The sequence below is a fragment of the Athene noctua genome, chromosome 1 (assembly GCF_965140245.1).
Source record: "Athene noctua chromosome 1, bAthNoc1.hap1.1, whole genome shotgun sequence".
Lineage (NCBI taxonomy): Eukaryota > Metazoa > Chordata > Aves > Strigiformes > Strigidae > Athene > Athene noctua.
In genome coordinates, this window is record NC_134037.1 from 171,521,872 (window position 1) to 171,546,768 (window position 24,897).

At 36.6% G+C, this 24,897-nt stretch overlaps 1 protein-coding gene across 1 annotated transcript in view; it reads left to right on the forward strand.

Moving 5' to 3' along the window:
- The window catches only part of CFAP47 (cilia and flagella associated protein 47), a 341,722-nt gene that overhangs the window by 104,298 nt on the left and 212,527 nt on the right, over positions 1-24,897 (forward strand). The window contains exons 36-40 of the mRNA XM_074929626.1: positions 8,791-8,925; positions 9,417-9,529; positions 18,860-19,010; positions 19,938-20,026; positions 22,632-22,718. Coding sequence (XP_074785727.1) covers positions 8,791-8,925; positions 9,417-9,529; positions 18,860-19,010; positions 19,938-20,026; positions 22,632-22,718 — 575 coding nt within the window. The remainder of the gene's footprint in view (positions 1-8,790; positions 8,926-9,416; positions 9,530-18,859; positions 19,011-19,937; positions 20,027-22,631; positions 22,719-24,897) is intronic.

Here is a 24,897-nt window from a genome sequence, read left to right on the forward strand (position 1 = left end):
ATGTTTAAGCCTTACAAATCTGGAAATAACTAATAAAGATTAAATGTATGGCTTTCTGTTTCTGAAATTTAATATTGTATTTTTATTACCTTCTGTTTGTTTAATACTTTTGCCATAATTTTCACTAGTCATTTTCAATGGTTAGTTTAAATTGGTTACCTAGGTAACATTTCATGGCTGCTGATTCCAAGCATTTTCTATTTTTCAGTTATTTGTGACCTGCTAGAAACTGTTCTTTGGTGTAGGATGTCTATTTTCATCATTGCTTTGTAGGCTTTGTAGTGGGGAAAGCCTTCTTGCATGATTTTTGAATCTGTTGAATAGTTTGCTTCATTACATTATTCCACTGATAATTACATGTTCAGAAAAATGGAGTGTTATTGCCACAAGAAATGGCTCAGCAATCTACTCCTTCCTGGTATCTTTTAATATCTGTCTGTCAGAGCTTTGGCTTATAGTTACTATGATTATTTTGGATTTAAAACACCATGATCTGTTTTTTCTTTTCTTTTTCCAGCTAGATAGATTAATATTTGTTTGTAATATAGTCTATTCAAAGTGTCAATCTGCTACACTGCTGTGCTAATAAAACTGAACTGCCAGCATTTTTTAAATATCATGGGATGACTAAGAGGCAGTTAATGCCATGTAATATTTGCATTAAGTTATAAACCTATGTTCATAAAATCAAGAGGCATTATTTGTAAGTAGTTACAAACTCTTTTCTGAACATCAGTACCAGCAATACTAAAGACCATACTGTAGTTATATACAGGTGACTGAAAAATGTAGAGTTGATTATACAGTTAACAGCACAGAGCTGATGGTGTTAGTTAAATAACTTTGGTTTTGTAATAGATCCAATCCTACTAGTCCTTGAATATCTTGTCCAGTTTTGACATAATCCGAACTTGATATATTTAGAATTTGAAGTAATTTACTGCATTTGTCAGCTTCAGCATTTTCTTTAACTAGGCAACATTAGAGCACAAATGAAAAGCTAACAAGCAAGCATCCAACTCTTCAAGAAATGTGAAAGGCTTTTTCATATTTTGAGAAACTGTGTTATGGATTGAATTTAAGGCATAAATCTGTTAAACTTTATTAATTGCTATTGCTTGCTAACAGATTTTTTTAAAAGCAAATAATATATATAGACTGAATTTTCTGCTGAATTTTCTGAACTGCATTGAGGGTTTTTTTAAAATTAGTTTGTAGAGCAGTAGATTAATGTCGCAAATGCAGTTTTATGAATTCAGCACAAGATTAAACAGAATAATGTTTTCTGATGGAATAAATTCTGATCTAAGTGGAAATGTGTAGAAGTAGGTGGCAGAAGAAACTTAGGCTTCAACAGATAATCTGGCATCTTTTCTGGCTTAAATGAAAATGTAGGAAAGATGAACAGTAGAGGTGTAAACCCACAGCTATATTGGAATAAATTCTCCTAGAAATACTTGTTAACATTCGATAGCCATTACTGAGATAAGTGAATGGAAAATATCAGAATATTTTTCAGACTCCAGGTTTAAAGCTTTTGGCAGGAAAGAAGCTTTTTTACTTTGCATAGTAAGTGTGTCTGAAAATTCCAACCTTAAAAACCAGCAGTGATGGAAATAAATAGAAATACAAGATGAGGCATATGATTGCATCAGTGCATGAAGAGTATATGAAATTAATCTTAAGAATTACTAAAATAACCATTATCTAGGAGAGTGACAGGGAAACTTCAGATCAGTGCCCAGTGATGTACTCGCTCTCTTGAAAGGTTAGAGAAGGATCTCTGCTAGAATTGCTGGGAGTAGGAGGTGATGCTTGGCTGGGCACAGGGCAAGAAAACAGTGAGGAAACAGTCGGTGATTCTTCCTGCTTTGTGCTTCATGGAATCAATGGATTTGCCACCAGGGGAGCTCCAGTTATGCCTTTTCTATGGGATCTCCTGCCTGTCTCTAACTTAATAAAACAGAAGGGAAATTAAGAAAGCTTGGAGGTTACCTAGTGAGATGTAATGCAAACTGAATTTAATATGTATAGAAGTGAAAATGTGGCAAGGCTTGTCTGCTCTAATATATCTTGACAGGTTTTTTTCCTTCCTGTTGTACCAAACAAAACAAGAATTCATATTCCTTATATTATAAAGCACACAGAATGCTTTCATGCAAGACTACAGGCATTTAATTTGCAGGACTTCAGGCATTTATTTTAATTAGGACTGAGCTGTAGTCAGTAATAAGTCTGTGAAGCTTTCAGTAACTAAGTTAATTTTTCCTTAAATAATGTTTGTCCTTTGGGAAAGGGTTGCCTCCTTTTTCTGCTTTTAGTTCATGAGCCAAACCTTGCCATCTTTTTCAGTACTCAGATTCTCTCTTCGCTCCTCACCTTGCCATATAATGTTTTAGGGTATGGTGAATGAGAGGTTCCTCTTCCAAGAGCAGACATGAGGACTCTATTCAGGGTTACAGCTCCTTCTGGCTTCCTTGCAACAAGGGAGATGGAACCTTGTTAAAAATACAATGTTCTGAAATGTCTGTCGTAGAGTCATCAACTGATACAGGTTGAATGATCTTCAGACTTAACTACTGTCAAGACCTGGGGGCAGCTGGAGCCCAGCCTGCCCTGCCCAGCCCCACAGGGCTCCCCCCACTCTGCCCACAGTTCAGGACCCCATGTCAGCCCCTGTCCCAGCAATGCCACAGCAGGGTCTGCTTGTGCTCCCCAAAACACCACCCTGCCTGGCCATGGGACCTGCCAAGCCAGGCCCAGCTGCAGGCCCTCATCCCAGCCTTGGCCTGTCCTGGTGTCCAGGGAGGTTCCTGATGGCCATGGCTGGGGCTGCCCTGGTGCCCCCAAGCTGCTCTGCTCTTGGCTGTGGGGTCAGATGGGCAGCGGTTGGTCTCTACAGCTGTGTTATATTGTCTTTGGCTCCTGGTTCCTTGGCCTAGAGACAGCAGCTGGCCCTTGCTGTGCCCTGGCAGCTATCTCTGCCTTTAGTTTCTCTTTCAGGTTGGATGAATTTGAGCTTCACTGTCCTTTCTGGATTTGTGTTCTCTTACTGAGTTGAAGATTCTTACATACAAGACATGGAGGATCTCATTATAGCACAGCACCTCATGGGCTAAAGGAGCCAGAGAAAATACTGCTGGGTTCATCTGTGAGAATTATTTAATTTCTCCTTTCTGTAAAACATGATGGGACACTTCTGGCAAGCTTGTAGTCTGGATGGAAAAGAAATATTTTTTTCTGCATTGGAAACACAGAAGTTGGTTTGACTAAATGCATTTCTGAATTTGGAATCCAGTTTATTCTAGATTATTCTGGTTTGAAATGCAGAATTGTTTTCACCCATCTGTGACAACAAAAGAGCATCTTATTTCCCCCTTTTATGTCAAATGTGGTTTCATTCTTGGTAGCAGAGAAGATGGGCACCCTGTTTTGATGACTTTTTAGGATATGAAGAAAAAATAGTAAGCTCTTTTTGTTTACTTCTTGGTCTTCTCTTGAATCTTTGAAACTGTACTTTGTGTAGGGCTAGAATGCCTTAGGCTAGTGAAAGTAAGCATTACTTAAAATGCTTGGTGTTACTGCATTTATTTAGAGCACAAGAAAACTTACCTTGTAGCTCCATTTTTTTTCTTCCAGATTTTTTTCTTGGCTGTACTGAACATAACTTCAAAGAAAGAGAGTTTTTACACAGAGTCAAAGGGAGACTGTGCATGGGTTTGGGAGAAAAAGAAATGAAGAATTCTAAGTAGACAGAAATCATGTGGATTAGGGAGTCTCATGCTTGAGCCTGGGAAAGTACTCAAGTGTATATGTACTTACTGTATAATCATTTTCATTTTGGCATCAGCTTGTAGTGGTGTCCTTTTGGCCCGTGGCTTGAGCCAATAGGCTGCTCGTAGGTTCTCATTTTGTATAAAGGTGTTTTTATGTGGAATATTTGTTTTAAGCTATTGACTTTTTTATGTCATGTTGGAAGAAAGTGGCTCCACTAGAGTTTCAAATATTTGCTCTTTATACCATTTCTCCTCACAAAATTATTATGTCAAAATGCAACTTTTTGCTAACTGAAGAAAACCATTGTCAGTTGCTGATCCACCAGTCCTCAAGTAGAAGCTGTTTGAGGGTGGAACTATTTGTACTTGTGCTCAGTGATACATCATTTTGCTTTCTTAGAGCTCCTGACAAATCTTAAATCTCAGCAACTTTGTATGGCTCTGTGGTTTAGGCAATAGATTTCAGTCAATATTGCATTTTAATAACATCAAAAGAGGAAGAAAACTCAATAAGCAATTTCTAATTAAAAAGGATTCATAAACTTAATGACAGTCAGGCTTATTTCTGTATGTACCAAAATAGAGAATAATTTAAAATAATGACAGAGAGGTGTTTAACAGTAATCAGTAAATTCTTAAGCCGTTAATTTCCAGAAGCTGGCCAACCATGTCAATGGAAAGACCACTTTATATTTGCCTGATTTCTTACACTCTTTACACAAGCAACTGCTCTATTAGCAGACGCAAAATAGCAGGATACATGGTTCCTGATACGGAAATCTGTAAACATTTAGATCTTGTGGATGCTTGTGCAATGTCATTGCTTTTGTATTCTGGCAAGGGACATTCATGAAACTGCTTTTTTTGCCATTCCTGCAGGAGGAATTAACTAGAGGAACAGGGGCCTTCCTGCAAAATTTGAAGATAGACTGTCTGTTGTGTTCTGGTTTTTGGAATACATTTACTTTTTCACAGTGTTGTATTGCATTTTGAGCTTTTAGTAATTGGGAAGTTGAACTGGCTGGTTTGTAGAAGCACTGCAGTATGTGTTCTAGTGTAAAAGTTTAACTTGGAAATAAAAACTAAGTCAGGTAGTTAAAATGATATGTAAGTTTATATGTCTGTCTTGCTGCACTAAAGACAGAAGAGGCAAAAAGTTTTTTCCCTTTTCAGCCCATGAAGCTAATAAATGGGATGTATTTTCCCAGACTCCCTTCATTAATATTTGGGAAGCAGAGTATATGCAGTTATCCAAAAGTTTCTGATAATGAAAATGGAATTTTTACTTTGATTTCAAGGTTCCTAGTGGGCATCCACATGGGACTAGTTCTTCCAATGGAGTGACTTTATTGCGTTGACTATTTTAGGCTTACTATCTCCCACTGATTATTTTTTTCTATTGATAGAATTTTCTGTTCTCAGAAATTTAAAAAAAAAAAAAAAATTTAAGCAGTTACCTCCACATATTTTTTATAGCCCTCAAGAAATAAGAGTGGAAGAGAGAGAAAAACCTAACTTTAAATGCTGTATCTGTAGCTGACTATGTTTTAGGAGCACTCTTATTGAAGTCATATTTTTTTCAGATGTTTCAATAGTATGGAGTTTTATTCTTCTTCTGGAGTCTTTATCTTCTTAATACTGAAGGGGAAAATATAATCTCTACAAGAATCTTGTTATATTTTACAAATTGCTACATTTTCTTGTTATAATCTAAATGTGTAGCATTTTCCCCATTCAATAAAATACAGAATTGTCTCATCTAGAAGCAGACATATACTAAGGTGAAACATTAACTAATGCAAATATTATTTCTACATAGACTTGCATCAGAGAGCAGGTGGCTGACTAAATAGCTGCTCTGTTTCCTTCATTCTGCTGCTTTAGAAATAGTATCCATTCCCCTGATTAATCTGCTGGAGAGTACTGAGGTTCTGGAATAGATGGTTCATTATGAAAATTGCCTCATAAGAATCAATTAAAAAAAAATTTAACGAGGTTTTTTCCTCTAATGCTCCATTTAGGCAGTAAACATCTAACGCTGAGGACAAGAATATAGTTGATCATAAAAATAAAATAATGTGGGAGCTGAAATTGTGGTTCTGTGAAAAACTGGTATAATGTAGTTTATAGAAGAAATATTAATGTATAGGAGTATTTGTTATTCTCAAATATCCCTGGAAATTTTAATAATATTAACAATAAGTATTAAAATGAGACTTTACTGACAAGGTATCAAAAGTAAATTGATACAACTTTATCCTCATTGTTTACTATTAAGAGGTTTTGGTCCTAAAAATGTATGGTGGTAATAAGATATACCCATGAACAAGACATGTTATCTAGAGTGATATTTTTTTAACAAAAAGAATTAAAGTTTTAAAAATATTTCACAAAGTGGTTGTGCCAAAAGCCTGGGCTCTTTATTCAGTATAGTTCAGTTAATGTCACATTTTATTAGATGGACTGTATTTATTTACTTTTAATTTTTTTATTAATCTGACCTCCTCAAAAGTGTCACATTACCATTTTTATTGCTTTCTTAATTTACCCAGAAAATATAAACAAGCCTTCCATTGGAGTATCACATTCTCTCTCCGTGCTACCACAGCGGGAGTCATATGGAAAATTTCAGTTAGAATTGCCCTTTTCTCATGATGGATCTCACGGTATCATCATATGCTCTTCTACCATGAGTTTTTGTTCATATCTAATAAGTTGCAGGTTGCTGATTTTTCAGGTTATGTTACCAGCCCTTTCTTATAATGCTCTGCTTGAGGGAAGTACGTACATGCAGAGAAACAGGGAAATTGTATACTGGATTTACTGGTAGTTTTCTAGTCTTGAGTCAGCAAATATGTTTGTGCTTAGAATGTGCATGCAAGATTTTTGTAAACATCCAAGCTGTAACTATACAGAATTCATTGGTATGACTGTTGCTCATCTGGAGAGATCTGTGTGCTGTTACCAACTAATCTGTGATTTCCTGACATACGATGTGCGATAACATTGTTAGTGGGAGATTTATATTACTTGCAGTAGTTTTCAGAGGATGGATGATGATGAACATTGAGAGCATAGTTAATTCCATACAACTCTTGATTGCCCTTTTTGCCTACAAGCTACAGGCATTATTTCTAGACCCTCTTTCACTGATATGCCTGTTATGTATGCATCTATGAGGCAGATTCAGAACCCCTATAGAATACTTGTTTCTAAATAAAATTGGTGTTGTAAATAAAACTGGTGCAAATAAAACTGATGTTCTAAATAAAACTGCTTATGTGCTGCTCCTCATTCCTCTTCCATATAAAAAAGCAATGCCATTTAAGATATGTTTTTGCTTTATTTTGTCTTTTGTTTGTTTGTTAGGACAGTGCAAAAATAATTTAGTCTTTGATATACTAAGTATGCCTGTGCTACAAAAGAATGTTGTATCATTTCAGACTTTTTTTGTTCATGTCCTTAGAAATAGATGCGAAACTTTCAATAGTGGCTGACTAGAGAGAGCTCTTTTTCCTTATTGCTAATGTATTTAAATATGAAGTATCTCCTAGAGATTGTCAGGTTCCTTATAAATTGAAAAAACAGGTAGTAGAGCTGTTTCATAACAAAGTCTTGGGATTTTAGTGTCTTGTACCCATTTTTATGCTTTCTCACGTGGCCCTACAGATCTAAAAGACATTGACTTTATATATATACAGTGCTTCTAAGTAATGTACAGGTCAATATTAAAATAAATAAAAATGTGCTCTGTCTATTCTTTGAGTGGTTTACAGCTGCAAATTCAAATGATGAAACCATGTGAAGAAAGAAGCTTAGTTCTAGAATGATGGGGTGTGGTTACCTGTAGTTACATGTAACTCATCAAGCTGCTTAGCGAGGGTGACAGTGACAGCAACAGCAACATAAATCAGATTTTTTTTTTCTTGAGAATTGGGCAAAGTTTTTCCTGTAAGATGACAGGATTTAGAAAAGTAGTTGCTTTCTAGGCATGAGGTAAGGGAAGGTATTTTTCAAAATATTGTTGTATTGTAGGGATCCAAATAAAATGGCTTGAATGAAAAAAACACCTTTTAATGGGATGACATATTAATGCAGTAGTTTGCTGCTTAAATCTACTCCCAAGTGTGTGTATTTTTCAGTATGAGGATATTTAATTCAGGAGAGAATTAAACTGTAGTTGTGAAAGTTTATTTTGTATATTATAGACAACTTGATTATAATAACATTATATTATAAGTTACTAAACATGATGTTTTAAAATACTTAATTATTTTGATTTAGGAAGTACAGAATCTTATTTATTTAAATCTGTAGCCAGATCTTTCCTGCCTGCATTTGTGGGAAGCCACTTACATCATTAAGTCTCTTTACTAATTGATTAGCCTTCTGAAAAGTTCATGTATTTGATGGAGGAGGTTCTACCTCTCTCTTTTCAGTGACTTATCAGAATTGCTGAGGACTAAAGCTTTGACATCTTTTGCAGTTGCCGTTTAAATTAATTTCTGTTAATTAAATATTTAAGATGCAGTAATGCTTGCTACATTTTGTAAATCAATTTGTCATCTGCAATAAAAATATAGTTGTTAGTTGGGTAGTGACAATGTCTTCATAAACAGTTACAAAACTGTATCTAGGAGTATTTGGGATGGTATTTTACATAGTAAACCAAACGATTTGAAAATATTTTTTTAAAGATAATAAAGACATATGTTTTCCAGTCAGGGAATTTTTATAATGCTTCATTTTAATAAAATGAACATCTGTTTCTGCTGAACTGTGGGGAAAAAAGGTGTTTTTAATTTTTAGCCAGAGCATGTCAGTGGTCTTCAAGAATTAGATTTTTTTGTGCACTGACAAGATTGATATTCATCTTGGCTATGGGCCTAATCCAGTATACAGATAATAAGAATTGCCTTAACCTTTTCATTCTTTATCTTCATATCTCTAAACTATACAGGCAAAATTTTAGCTGAATATCTGGTTGTTTTTTCTTTTTTGTTTTCAATATTAGGCCACTGACATCTGTGATCCAAACCCAGTTATGATGCTTATTCTGTGTGTCTACCTGTATGAAAGTCTCCCTCACTACTTACCCAAGAAGACTATAGAATTTACAGGTGCTTTCCATGCAACTGTTGTTAAACAGGTACTGATACCATTAAATTTAGATTTGTAGAAGTACAAGGTTAAATTGCTGTATTTGTATATGTTGTATATACTACAACAAAGAAGGAATGGGTTTCATGTCATTTGGCTACTAAATATAGAAGATGGAAGCATGCATCTTCTTTTTTTTTCTCTTTAGGCTTGGGATCCTGACTTCCATTGCTTTTTTTCCCCTATGCTTATAAACACAGAAAAAAACCTACAAATCTGACAAATCTGAGATCAAAAATAGAGAGGAATAAGAGAGTAACAGGCTTTAGAGTGCAGTGAATATCGCACTCAGAAAAATTGAGATTGGATAGTCTGTGGGAATTCTATACTCCTTAGGAAGAAAAATGATCTACCTAGTTATTTGAAGTAGTTTCTTATTTTATGATATCCTGTTTGTATTTTGGAATTTAGCTGTAGAACACACTTTTTATACTCTAAAAAATGAATAAATATAGGCTGATTTTGTTGTCGTTGTGACAGGTGCGTCTGAAAAACCCGAGCAGTAAAACTTTGTTATACAACGCTATTCTTGTAGGAAGAGATGCTGATGATTTCTCATTACCTAAAGGAAACACTGTCACCATTGCCCCTAAGTAAGTAATGAATTTTTTAGTATTATTAATAAGTCTAGCATTATGGAAGTATAAACCTACTAATTTAAGAGTGGCAGAACACTAGAAATGTGTTCAGCTACAAAGAGGGCAAAATTAGTGTAAAGATCAAGTTTTTTCTCCTTAACCTAGAACAAATCTAGAGTAATTTATTAGTGGGACCTTGCAGTTTAACTCAACTGAGATTTAAGAACATAATAAAAGCCTTCAGATCACTAGAGGAGTCCTGTGTCCAGTAAATATTTTTGTCCCAATGTATTGAAAGCTTTAATTTTCTGTTTGGATCTGCTGTTATGTTTTTGTTTTTTTTCCCAAATAAAGTTGAAATATCTCCACTGAACTTGATTCACTTTTTTACATCAGTGCATTGTGGAAGCATGAGCAGGTGAAAATTATTTCTTCTCAGATTTCAGTTTTTGTTTCTTATTCTTCATTAAAGCATGACTGGGAATTTAAGAGACCTTGGCACAGGTTTGATAGTAGTGTTAGACTGCTTCTTTTTGCCCCTGTCCTCCCTCCCCACCAAGATGGAAACTGTTGCAGTTGCAATGTAGTTATTTCTTTATCTTACATTTCTGAAAGCCATCTAAGGAATTAGGAGAGATTTAGTTTTGGGAAAACATTTGTTAACATTTTTGGTAGCAAAAATACTCATGGTATATCACCATCTTTTTCTTTTTGTTTCACTAAGTATTTTTCGCTCTTTCTGTGCTATGTGGCTTTATGGAATTCTTCTTTATGGAATTCCAGCCAGGAATTTCCTTAATCCCTGTGTAACTAATGAAGACAAGAGGGATGTAGCAGTGACACTGGCTGTCAGTTAAGAATTTTTAAGTTTAGACTGCAAATCTATTTAAGGTATTCCTTTGCAGATGAAATGGATTAGAGATTTTAAAAAGATAAACAAAGGTCAACATTTGTATGAAAATAACCTGTGAAGAAGAAGAAAAAATTCAAATACATATCATCATATTCTAGAGACTTAACATAAATGCAGTGGTCTTTAAGGATGATCACTATTTCAGTATTAAATGACACGCGTGTTGTTAATATATGCAAAAGGGACAACAAGTAATGCAATGTTTTCAATGAGCTGTGAGGCTGATATGATTCCATTTTCTTTGCAATTACTTGAAATAAGAATTAACATAAATATGTAATTCTTGAAAATATCATGTGTTTCTCTGAAAGGTCAATACCATGGCTATTTTTCACCATTATGAAAACCCTTCAAAACCCAAGATGCAAGTAAATGTGTATAATCTTGTCATTGAGCGGCTTACAAACATTTGAAAAAATGCATAGAAATAAAAGCTTGTGGAAATGAGAGTCATCCACTGGTGACCTCTGCAGAGTTTATCATAATGTAACCTTGTAATCTTGGTCACTAAATGAAAAACAGGTTCTTTGTAATTAATAACAATATTCTGATGGAAGTATTTGAGAACTTCAAGCATTGGTGGGGTGAGTGGGAGTCTTGTAGGTGCTTATATTACGTCATAATATCATAGGTGGGTTTGGAGGTGATAATAATGTGGATAATAAACCAACACTATTTAACTGATTATGTGTAGGTTTATTGCTATTACTGCTGATTGATATTCAGTTGTGTAATGTCAAGCAAAATGATAGAGGATTATAGGAGGAATGTTATTCTCTGTAGGAAAAATTTGAGCAGAAAGGCAAAGGGTAATGAAGTTACTTAATATTAGGAAGCAGTGATGTAGCATTAGATAGAAATACCTGTTATTTTAAACTAATACTAATGGACATAAACATGTAATATATGTCTATCTGTATTTTCAAAAAACCGTGACAACATATACTGTGGTCCACTACTAGCTAAACTCATAAATGGCTGTGGTGGGTTAAACTTGGCTGTCTGCCAGACACCCGCCCAGATGCTTTCTCTCTCCCCTTTCCTGTTGAGGAGAGGAGTAAAAATAGCTAAAACATGTTGTGGTTTGAGCTGGATGGGGAGAGTGCTTACCAGTGACCAGCACTGGCAAAACAGGCTCGATTTAGGGGAAATTGTTCTAATTTTCAATTAAAATACACTTCTGTAGTGAGAAACAAAGATAAAAAATAAAACATCACCTCATCTCTTCCCTACCTCTTCTCCCAGACTCAATTTCACTTCTTCATTCCTGAGTCATCTATTTTCTCCCCCTGCCACCCTGAATAGCTCAGGGGGTAATGGGGTGCAGGTGGCTGCACTCATTTCATAACAGTTTCTCTTTTCTTCTGCCTCCTCAGGCTTTTCTTCTGCTCCATGAGTCCTTCTATGTATGGGCTGCAGTCCTTCATGAAAAAATTGCTCCATCGTGGGCTATCCACAGACCACAATTCCTTCAGGAAATATCCAACTGGTCTGGCATGGGCCCTTCCATGGACTGCAGTGTAGATATCTCTCTGCTGTGGTGTGGTCCTCTCCCATGCTGCAAGGAAATATCTGCTCTGGCAGCTGGAGCATCTCCTCTTCCTCTCTTCCTCTGACTTTGATGTTCCTATTGCCGTTTCTTACTCTTTTTCCTGGCTCCTCTGCCTTTTTGATGTTTTTGCCATTTCTTTAATATGCTTTCACAGATTTGCCACCAGCTTGACTGATGGGCTCATCTGTGTCCTGTGGTGGGTCCATTATGGAGCTGGCTGGAACTGTCTGTGTCCTGCACAGGGCAGCTTCTCATCTCTTCTCACAAAGGCTGCCAATACAGCCCCCTGCTATCAAAACCTTGCCACCTACAACCAATATCTGTCAATAATAAATATATCAATTGGCTAACATGAAACTGACTTTATTCCTAAGCATCTGAACATCAAGGAAATCTTCCAAAAACTATACTGTCATTCTGCTCTGAGTTTTGGGATGCATCAGAACATTCTCAGCATAGCTGAGTGTCAGATCTTCCATATAGTGTAACTAATCTTTGGTCTGAGATTCCCACTTTCCAGGTTACCGTACTGTGCCTTACAGACTTGCAGTTTGTAATGGTAAGAGCAGAAAGGTCTCTAAGCACTCTCATGTGGTGTGGACATGCCTGTAAGTTACTTAACAAGAGAAATTATGAAGATAACTTGATCAATATTTAAAAGTACCTTCCTGAGAAAGGGACATTTTTAATTGCAAACAATACAGAACAAAACTTTTTATAAGAATAACAGCATGAAGGTGGAGTTTTATAAATTCAGCGTGGAAGCAATGAAGGTGATTAGCTATTGAGAGGAAGAAACTCTATCTGAAACTGTAGGGGTTTTGCAAATCACAGAACATTGAAAATAGTGCAGGAAGTGACCACAAAGTTACTCAGTCTTCTGCTTGAGATAATATGGGGTGCTTTCTCAGAAAAATGTTTGTGCCAAATTGTAGTTATCAGAAACAACTGAAGGATCATTAGGTTGCATGTAATGGCCCGCAATGTATAACTACTCCAAATGGTGTTATCTAGTGATTTCTGTTGGCCTTAAACTCTTAAATTTGATTCCTCCAAACAACTTTTTATCTTTTCCTACACCAAAATATAACAAATAAAAGAGAGGGAATTTGATTGCTTGCCTTTTTGAAAGATGGTATGTGCTGACCTGATAAAGAAATTAAGAATCTTCGACCCCTACAGTATATCAACTGAAGCTGGTGTGGATGGAGCTTTTTATAATAATATGAGAATGAACAAGATTATAGAACAATTCTATGAGCTGAGTTTTCCCCCACTTTACTTTGACCACAACACAGATGAACAGAGAAAAAAATTAAGCAACTTTGTGTTTTCCCTGATGCTGGCTTTGCCACAGAAGGCAACAATTCAAATCAAATTTCTTTGCTGTTGCATAAGCCAGAGGACAGGGATCATATGCTCCATTTCCCTGTCATTCCTATTTGTGACAAGAGCAGGGTAGACTCCTTAAAACTTGATCCTTAAATGGCTTTGAGAGTGGATGTCTTGGGCAGTATACTTGTCTGGGAGTCTGCAGTCCCAGGATGCATTTTCCAGGATGTTTTGAATGGCAGGGTGACTTAGGAGCCTTAGACTATGGGGAGCTTAGCAACTCTTCACTGTCAAAAATGGTAATGTCTGGGGCTCTACAGAAGGAACATGAAAGCTGTAAGAGCCACGTTTTCAGAACTTTCAGGAGTTCATCATCGTTTCTCAGAACTGACATCCTGACACTTTTGACATTAGGATGACCTCTTGGAAATATCATTCTACTTTATCCTAGGTGTTAAGCCTAGAGATCATGGTGGGTTAATTCTATTGCTTATAGCCATCCTTCATAGCCTAATTCTATTACCTATAGTGTCCTTATGCAGTTTGGTGAGCTTTTTTCAATTTTACTATATAATTTTTGAGTTAAAGAAGTGCAAACACTAATTAAGGTTTGAGCCCTTTGGATGGGATCTGGTGGCCTAACGGTGATCTCCTTTTCTAATTATTCCTAACACTCTATTTGCTTTATCGTATGTTACCCAGCACTGTGCTGTTTTTATGAAACTATCTGTTGCAAATCCCAAGTTCTCAATGGTGAAGTATAATGGCTTGGAGGCCATAATTTTATGTAAACAGAGAACTGCTTTCCCTGTGCATCTCTTTACATCTACGTACACTGAATTTCCTCATTATTTTGTTGTCTTATAAGGTCCTGCAGTCTTTCACTGTCAGTCTTTGTTCTTGTAACCTGGACCAATTTAGAATATCAGAAAACTTCCTTACTTTCCAGTTGTCACAGACCCTTAAGGACTTAATTAATGGCCTTCCTACATATTAAGAAGTGTTAGTTCCTGTGTTCTGTTTCTTTGCTTCTTTCCTTACTGCTTTCCTCTCTACTAGTTTCCTTGTAAGTCTATAGAAGGGTACTTTGTTAAAAGAATTAAATGACCCTTGATCATAGAATTGTAGAACCATAGAATGGTTTGGATTGAAGAGACCTTAAAGATCATCTAGTTCCAACCCCCCTGCCATGGGCAGGGACACCTTCCACCAGACCAGGTTGCTCAAAGCCCCGTCCAACCTGGCCTGGAACACTGCTAGGGAGGGGGCAGCCACAGCTTCTCTGGGTAACCTGTTCCAGGGTCTCACCACCCTCACAACAAAGCATTTCTTCCTTGTATCTAATCTAAATCTATCCTCTTTCAGTTTAAAACCGTTACCCCTCATCCTATCACTACACTCCCTGATAAGAGTCCCTCCCCATCTTTCCTGTAGGCCCTCTTGAAGTACTGGAAGGCCGCTATAAGGTCTCCTCAGAGCTTTCTCTTCTCTAGGTTGAACAACCCCAACTCTCTCAGCCTGTCCTCACAGAGGAGGTGCTCCAGCCCCCTGATCATCTTTGTGACCTTCTCTGGACCCACTTGATCAGGTCCATGTCCTTCTTATACTGGCAGCCCCAGAGCTGGACACAGCACTGCAGGTGGGGTCTCACAAGAGCAGAGTAGAGTGGAAGAATCCCCTCCCTCAACCTGCTGGTCACACTTCTCCTTGATGCAGCCCAGGATACAGTTGGCTTTCTGGGCTGTGAGTGCATATTGCCAGCTCATAGTCAGTTTTCCATCCACTACTACTCCCAAGTCCTTCTCCACAGGGCTGCTCTCAATCCACCCATTGCCCAGCCTGTATTTGCACTTGGGATTGCCTCAACACATGTGCAGGAACTTGCACTTGGCCTTGTTGAACTTCATGAGGTTTGTGTGGGCCCATCTCTCAAGCCTGTCTAGGTCCCTCTGGATGGCATCCCTTCCCTCCAGCGTGTCAACCACACTACATAGCTCAGTGTTGTGGGCAAACTTGCTGAGGGTGCACTCAGTTTCACTGTCCATGTCTCCAGCAAAGATGTTAAATAGCACTGGTCCCAACACCAACCCCTGAAAAACACCACTCGTCACCACTCTCCACTTGGACATGGAGTCACTGAGCACAACTCTCTTGAGTATGACTGTTCAGCTCATTCCTTTTTCACCAAGTGGGCTACCATCAAATCCATGTCTCTCTAAATTAGAGACAAGGATATCATATGGGACAGTGTCAAATTCTTTGCACAAGTCCAGGTAGATGATGTCAGTTGCTCTTCCCTTTCCCACCAACACTGTCATCCCATCCTAGAGGGCCACCAATTTGTCAGGCATGATTTGCCCTTCATGAAGCCATGTTGGCTGTCACCAATCACCTCCTTATTTTCCATGTGCCCTATCACTGTTTCCAGGAGGATCCAGTCCATGATCTTGCCAGGCACAGAGGTAAGACTGACTGGTATGTAGTTCCCTAAGTCTTCTTTATTTCCCTTTATAAAAAATGGGGGTTATGTTACCCCTTTTCCAGTTAGTGTGAACTTTACCGGACTGCCACAAGTTCTCATGTTCTTGTTGAACTTATTTGATGAACTCCCATAGGTTTATAAGGCAGGACTACATTTTACAGATGTTGACTTCCACCAGTTAAATCTAATTTATGTAGATCTTGTTTATAATAGATATCTTTTACACTTATCCTTTTATTTCGAATTGTTTCTACTACATTGCATGGTATAGATTTGAGGCTTAAAGGTCTTGTATTTTCCTGATCTTCCCCACTTTTTTTTTCTTAAGATATTGGTGTTTTATTTATCTCCATCTTGTTTATCACCATCCAGTTCTCAGGTCCAAGGATAGTTTTAAGTAAGAATGTTTTAGATATATATAGATATATATAGATATAGATATATATAAAAAAAATTCCCCCCCCCCCCCCCCCCCTCCCCGTTCTATCATAAGAAGGAGGTAGAGGTCCTTCCAGAAAGTTTCCTTGACAGCAGTTGTCATCCAGGGACAAATTCTGCCACTACTCCCATCAACATAAGTTTTATAGAACTTCTGCCATCATTGTGATTGCTCAGCTTACATGAAGAAACGTATTGCGTTGAGTACACTTGAAAAAATAGCTGTTATTGTGGAAGCTGTGAACCAAATGTAAATTAACATGATTCCATTGAAGACATGGCATGCTGATAGCTATTGCAAGTCCTCTACTTAACCACTTACTGGTGTAAGTATATATACATACAGTACATAATAGATATATTTCACATATCACTGTTAGTTGATTGCCTCTGCTTTAGAATCCCCAGTTGGCAGAAGACCAGTAAATCATACATAATTTTCCTCTGCCCTTTATTTTAATTCTTTTCTGGCAGGCTGCTTAGTTCCTATTAATTGTTCAATGGCGAAGGCTAATCTGGGTTGGGGAGAGGCTTCCTTTTGACTTCAGTATCTATCTCTTCCAGAAAGACAACTATTAAACCTGCAGTTTATAAGTGTAACAATTTCCTATATTTTAAGAACTCCTTTGAAGCATTATTTAAGTAATATCAGCTTGAGTAAAGTGAGATATTTCAAGATTTTACTATAGGTTATTTTCTTTCTGCCATCTCTTTCATACAGTTTGTTGGGGGATAAATTTTAAAATTTCTTTAACTGCATAGAATGGCATTACAATGAAACTATAAACAAATCAGCTGACTTTTTAGTATGTATTTTGAGATATTCTACTTGCAATTCCAAAAAATTTAGGTATTTTTCTGTTTAAAGAAAGCTCGCACTGCTCTGCTGTGGTCATATGTATCGAAAGACATAATATGTTTAGATTTTACTGTTCTCTTGTTTTAGAACAATCCTACATATTATATTTTTTCTAACCTTCATGGCATCTTAAGTCATTAGATTCAAAATCAGAGAGTAATTTTGAGATTGTCTAAGTGCAAGCTTCACCACTAAACTTATTATCGATCTTACTTAGTTGCAGAACTAGTGCAAATCAAGTCTAAACTTAACTCTTAACTAGTCTCAACACTCTTTCCATGTGGTCTCCCCTTGTTCAGTTTCCCATCAGACTTGAGTTGTTGCTTTTATAGAGAACTTTGTTTTTCCACCTCTTAATTATTCAGTTTTACTAATTATTCTGAAGGGTTTTTTTACTCATTTCTTTCTCAGTCTTCAAAGAGAACATCTTGATCTGCCTCAACATGCATAACAGATTGTGTGATTGTTTAACTCACAAAAACTTATTCAAATAGGGAAGCATGAAATAAATCGTTAATTTATGGTAATACTATAAGGAAAGAGAACTTCTTGTGCTAGTCTGTGTGGGAAGAAAAATTAAGCTACATATATATAAAATATAGACTTTTTTCTGTCTATATATTTCTTTAATTAGAATGTGTAAAGGTGCTCTTAGGCAGAATATTGAACTGCAACAAAATATTTCAGAAGAAACAAATTACTTCCCTTTTTGTTGTGGTTTAAGCCCAGAGGACAGCTGAGCACCACAAAGCCACTTGCTTACTCCTTCCCCCTCGGGGATGGGGAGGAGAAATAGAAGGCTCAAGGACAGAGACAAGGACATAGAGGGATGACTCACCCATTATGGTCATAGCAAAAGAGAGACTCGTTTGGGGAAGAAAGAACATCCATGTAATTTGAACACCACCACTACCACTTAGTTTGGCAATCAGAGTAGGAGAGTGAGAAATACAACTACATCTTAAAAACACCTTCCCCCACCCCTCTCTCCTTCCCAGGTTCAGCTTTGATCCCAGTTTCTCTACCTCCTCTGCACGAGTAGCACTCCTTTCTCCTCAGGGGGGAGGACTCCTCACACTCTTCCCCTGCTCTAGTGTGGGCCCCCTCTCATGGGAGACAGTCCTCCGTGAACTTCTCCAATGTGAGTCCTTCCCAACCGCTGCAGGTCTTTATGAGCTACTCCAGTGTGGGTCCTTGCTGTGGGCTGCAGTCCTCCCAGCAGCAAACTGCTCCAGCACAGGCTTCCTGGCAGAGTCCCAGCCTCCTTTGGGCAGTCACCTGCTCTGGCATGGGGTCCTCCACAGGCTGCAGGTGGGCATCTGCTCCACTGTGTGCATCAGTGGGTGCAGGGCCACAGCCTGCCCTCTCACCATGGGCTGCAGGGGAGTCTCTGCTCTGGCACACCTTCCCCCCTCCTCTCCTTTCTTCCACTGACCTCGGTGTTTGCATAGGTATTTCACTCATGGCTAGAACTCCTCCTCTCAGGTTCCCCTTCTGAAATATGTTATCACAGAGACGCAACCACCATTGGTAATTGGCTTGGCCTTGGCCAGAGCTGGGTTTAACTTGGAACCAGGGGAGTTTCTAGAAGCTTCTTACAGGAGCCACCCCTGTAGCCCCTCCCCAATACCAAAAATCTGACATACGCAAATCCAACATGCTTTTCCAGTCCCCTTCCCTTAAAAAGGATCTAAAATGTGCTCCTCAAATGACATTTCTGAGTAATTTCTGAGTCACAATTTTGTGCCTATTCTTATTATTTTTCCTAGGAGAAAAACAGGTATAAATGTTGAATTCACTAGTCGTTTTCTGCGCCCCGCTGAAGCAGTGTTGCTACTGGTCTCAAAGAGTGTGGGTGGAATAGCTGGTGCCACACTGACATTCTCTCTGAAGTCTGAAGTCAACCATATTGAGCCTGCTGTAAGTTTATTTGTGTGTGATTAATTGTGACACAAAAACATTATTCTTGTGTACATTGTATTAAACAAAAGTGAACTGAGGTAAGAATAAAAATGTCTTGCCATCAGCATTAACCTCTGACCTATGAATTTTCAGGTTTCCAATTAGCCTATGTATATGCAGAGAAAAGCCTAGAGGAGTATCTAAAATACCTAAGGATATAAATCACACTTAGATGCTGAATAAATGTAAACATTTTGCACCAATCGCTCTGGAAATAAATCTGGAGCCCTTTCAGCATATGAATGCTTTTGGAAATTCCATTGCAGAGGTGGTGATACGCTTCAGCCTAGTGATTTCAGTTGTCAGATGTAGATGGACAGCAAACTTTTGTTAGATGTTGCTAGGTTTATTTGTGCTTTTTAACTTTAGTCTGTAGATTTAAGATATATCCCAGAAATAGTCAGAACAGAGATAAGCATGTGTTCCAGCATTTGTTGTCAAGTATTCATTGAGCAGATCTGGATAGATCCTTTTCTAAAGTTAGATGGTGTTTATGCAATTCTCTTCTTTTTTCACATGAATCTCTTTATACCGTAGCAATAGGCACTGATGTTAGAAAGGAAGGCTGGGGCAAGAGAAAGAAATAGAGGACATGTAAAGATAAGGAGGAAAAAAGATGATAGCTTAATTCTTGGCTTTGTGCTATCATTTAGAAGAGCAGTTAAAACATGGTGAAGTTTAAAGCATGTTTAAAAAGAATTAGGTTTTAACTGTTCTTTGCTGGCAACAAAGCCTAGCATTTAAATTATGCTAATTTTGTAGTCACCAATGGTCAAACATGTGGTTCTATTCCTCTTTGTAATATTTTCCTGTTTGTTTATGTATTATACATGAATGTAGTTTTGCAACTTTTTCATACTGATACAAATTTTTGTTCTCTTTTAGGATATATTAAAATGCAAATCCCCATGTTATGAGCTGAAGAAAGTTATCCTAAATGTTACTAATCCCTTCAGAACTCATGGCATATTCAGGTAAATAATGCTGTAAAGACAAACCTTTAATGATCATGCTATATTATCAACTCTTTTCCATATTTTTTTTTTCTTAAAAATGTAAAACCCTGAGATTAAATTATAGGGATTTACATTACCAGAATTGTTACAAGCACTATGAAGTGGAAGATATCATAATGAATAAAGAAGATAAATGAGCCTTAATTGAAATCCATCTCAGTGTAAGCACTAAAGCTAGAACTTTAATCAAATGGAGTTCATGAACCTTGCTTGTATTTTTGTGTTTGGCTGAAGTCCAGCAGAATTCCAAAGAGAAACAAACCATGTTAATTAATAGTTGGTTATTTTTTCCCCAATCTGTTTTGTCCTGCTGTTTAAATTATTAAGCATGCAAAAGAAGAGCTATGCTTTTGCCTTGGGTCTCGCATCACTATCAGTTAATCTAATTTTTCATTTGTATTCATCATAGATGTAACAACTGCTGTTAAATGTGGTTTTCCTTAATACAAAAGAAATAGTGCTGTGCCCCTTGAAAATCTGTTTATATGATCTGACTCCAAATTTTGTCTATAGAGCTAAGCATTGGTTCAAGTCAGTCATTTATTTACAAGAACCATTTTCCATAACATTTTTAACTTGTTTTACTATCTGTTTACTATACATGTTTCATAAGCTGCCAATTAAAGTTCTCTTTCCCCCTTAGAATGGGATTGGTATAGACACCTGTAATACTATCATTTTCACTGCTGCAGCAATGTGCTCTGGTGTAAGCCTCATATGTGGGAATCATAGCAGTTTATTTAGCTTCTGTCTTTTTTTAAAGTACTTGAGGTGGTCAGTGAGGCTGCCTGTAATGAGTTCTATGATGTGGATAACTCTCTTGGAAAGAATAGATAAAGGTGATGAATTAATTTAGTTTTATGTGTATAATTCAAAAGCTACTTGACAGCTACTTGAAGTAATTACCAATTTGGGCAACATTTGAAGCAGTAATATGAAAGAAAAGATTCTTTGAATCACGTTTCCAGTGTTTTGAACAGTGTTCCATCAGTGTTTTGAACAGTTTTGAAGTGTTACATCAAGGGGTGCATTGCTTAGTTGCAAATAATGTTAGGAAATGCACTTGTGATACCCAGGAAGTAGCTCTTTTACAGAAAACCGGGCTGAAAATCTTGAAACTAGGTGTATAATATGGTACAATTTAAGGACAAATTAAAAATTCTGGGTGTCTCCTTGAACTCTTGTTAAATGTATAGCAAATATCAGATATTTCCAAAAGCTGTAAATAATGCAGTCTAAACGAATCCTTGCCTAGTATTTGGCTATTTGTTAGATGTTACCCATTCTATCAACTAAATAATATAAATATAAAATCCCAGAAAAAGTGTTTTTTATAGTTTCTAGCTTTTAATACTTATGTATAGATACATATTTTAAAGATTATTGCATGTTGGTACTTCATTAACAAAAAATAGTTGAATACTTTTAAAATTATCCATTACATTTCTTTGTGAAGTACTCCAGCTATTTCTTTCCCAAGAATAGGAAAGTATTTCTATAATATAAAATACTGTAATAAATAATGGTCATTATTAAATGGCGGATTCAACGCTTGGGCAGAGAATCAACTAATGCTGATATAAATTATCATAACTCTATTGAAAAGTTTGAATTCAGATACACAGCTAGTGCTAAGCTAGTTGACATTGACTTCTGTATGTTTACTATGTACTCTGTAATCTTCCTTCTGTTACTGTTGTCTGAGAGCGCAGAGAAAATCCAGAAGTGTACTTTAAAATGAATGAATTATGTGCCCTGGTGCCATGTAACAGAAGTTATACAGTGATACCAAAAATTAATTATTGACTAGTAGTAGATCAATAGATTATCCAGTACCTAGAATGGAAATAATATGTGCACAATGTAATGTACACAAAAGGAAAGAAGATCAGAATATTCTAGGAAAAACTAAAGTGAAGCAGCTGCTTGTGATTTGTCAGGGAAATCAGAATTTACTTTATTGTAATATATTCATTATTTACAAAACCAAAATAAAATTAACTGAGCTTTTTTTTTCTTCAAATGTAAATGAATTGATTATTCAAGAACTTAATTTAGTACAGATCAAACTATAATTGTATTGTAGAAAATTATTTCCAATTAAAATTTGTATATAATTTATCTTAATATTGAAATGGGCATTAATTTTTTTAAATTTTTTGAAAAAACTGAAAATGTATCTGCATGTCAGAGCATGACTGTGGACCATCCCTAGTGTTAGAAATCTGCTTACAGTATTGATGAGGTAGTAGTTTACGGTATTTCCCAATAACCCTTGCATAAGTGTCTCATGATTTTGCATGCTTACATGAGCTTTTAAAATTACATGCCCAAATTCTGCAAAATGTTTTAAGTTATTAAATAAAAAAGAATTAATAAATTAGTAAATAAGTATTTTTTTAAAAAAAAGTTAAACATTTTTTTCAGTAATTTTAAAGTATCTCAAATTGAAAATAATAGGCTTCTTAACCACACCTTCATTTAAAAGTTATAAATAAACTGAATTTTGTCTTCATTCAGCAAGTTAAAAACGTGATGATTATGTGTACTTGATGTACTCTAGGGTCATTTTATTGGAATCCACAAGTTACTTAATGCAGCCAGAGCGAATATATCAAGCCAGGCAAGAAAAGCTAGACCAAATGTCCAGGTAAGTTTTAAATGGTGATTGTTAATTGTAATCTATTGAATTACACAATTTGAATAGTATTACATCTTTATGTATAGATGTATGCATACCTGTTGTAAAGAATTGTAGGTTAGGACGTGGAAATACTGTAGCATTATGAAACATTTTAAAAACACATTACAGGTAACTGTGGAGAAAAGATATATTATGGTGCATGCCGGGGTTTGAAACCGTCTGGCAGCCAAACACCATGCAGCTGTTCACTCACCCTCCCCCCGCCCTGGGGAATGAGGGAGAGAATTTGAGGGGTAAAAGGAGGCTCGTGGGTTGAGATGAAAACAGTTTGATAATTGAAATAAAATTAAACAATAAAAATAATAGAAAGTACAAAGGGGCAATGCGCAGCCTGTTCCTGGCTAGCCATCCCAAAATACCAAGGTCCTGCAATTGCAATCCCAGAAGCAAGAGAGAACCCACTCCTTCCGGGCCACCCCTCCTTTATATACTAAGCTTGGTGTTACAGATGTGGAATATTCCATTGGCCAGTTTGGGTCCAGTGCTCTGGCTCTGCTCCCTCCCAGCTTCTTGTACACCTGTGCTCCAGCAGGACTTGGAGTGTCCTTGATCTTGTAGTAACAACTCAAAACATTAGGGTGTTATCAGCATTCTTCTCATACCAAACCCTATACTGAATCCAAACACAGCACTATTCTAGTTACTAAGAAGAAAAATTAACTATCCCAGCTGAAAGCAGGACAGTGCAAAAAGTAAAAATACATGTAATGTGCTGTTTGGAAAAGTGTTACAGAAACTAGGATTAAAAGGGGAACTATTGATGCTGAGATAGGGGCAACTGTGGTGACTTAGGTGACTGAAATGCTGAAAACTAATTCCAGTTCACTGCAACAGGATTAGTTCTGATTCTTGGAATGAAGAAAGTATGGGTATTTTAAGGTGCAACAGGAAGGTCAAATTTTTATTTATATATAGGCAGTCTATGGAATTCTAATTGTGCCAAAGTGTAAAATGTTGCAGGTTCAGTATGCTCCTGGAGATGAAAGAACAGAATAAGGAGTTATTAGTGCAGATATATTGATATAAGTTAATATAATTTTGTGTTTATACATTATTACTTAGATGACCCTGGAGAGATTTTCTAACACAGGAAATCTGGAAGGAGAAGGATAGTTCAAAGTAAGCATGGTAAAGATAATAAAATTACAACAAATAAAAAACAGAGAGAAATTGGAATGGGAGTCAAGGAGAGATAAAGAAAAATCTATGCTTAGAAATGTCTGAAAGAAGGTATTTTTGTCTTCACTGTCTTTAGACAATGAAATAAATACCATTAAGCTTAGATGAACAGGCAGAAATCTTTGCAGGCATTGAAGAGGTGAGATGTAAATCAGAATCACTGATAGTCAAGGTTAAAGGACAAAGAGAGAAGCAAAAAGCTTTGAGAACTAAAGTTTATGGCACTCTAGAAGTGGCCCAGCATAGAGAAAGAGTTACCACAAATATCTAAAGCAACATTTGGAACTTGCCAGATATTAAGAATTGCACATTGTTTTAATAATGACAGTTTAATAACTATTTTTCAGTCAGAGATTGAAAGTGTTATTTCTGAGTCTTTTTGATGATATATTTTGCATTCACATACTGAGCAATTTATTTTCAGAGATCCATTTCTAGTCTTATGTCACTTCAACCATGTTTTATAATTATTTATTCATAGAGCAGTATTTATAATCATCAGTTGGAATAGAATTGTAGCTAAAAATATCTCAACAGAACTAAGAAGTCAGCTTACAGGAAAGATGACCAAAGTGTAACCAGTCATGTTTCTTCTCACAGAGGCAGGATTTAGCTTTGAAAATACACTATCAGCAGCCCTCTCACAATACATGTGGGAAATACTCCAGCCCAGAAATACTATCAAGAGAGAATACTATAGCCACCAGACACTATTACCTAGGCACTTTAGATGGATGCTTTCAATGCCATTCTGTCCCTCATTTGTGTTCTGTGGGCTGCACTGATTGCCAGAGTCCTGTGTGCTCTATGCACTTACAGATAAACTACATTTAGGTTTGCTACAATAGATGAACCTCCAGTGATTAGTGATTGTTGATTTTGAAATGTTCAGCCAACAACAAACAGCACAATAATTTTCACACAAAACCTGCAGATATGTTTAGCA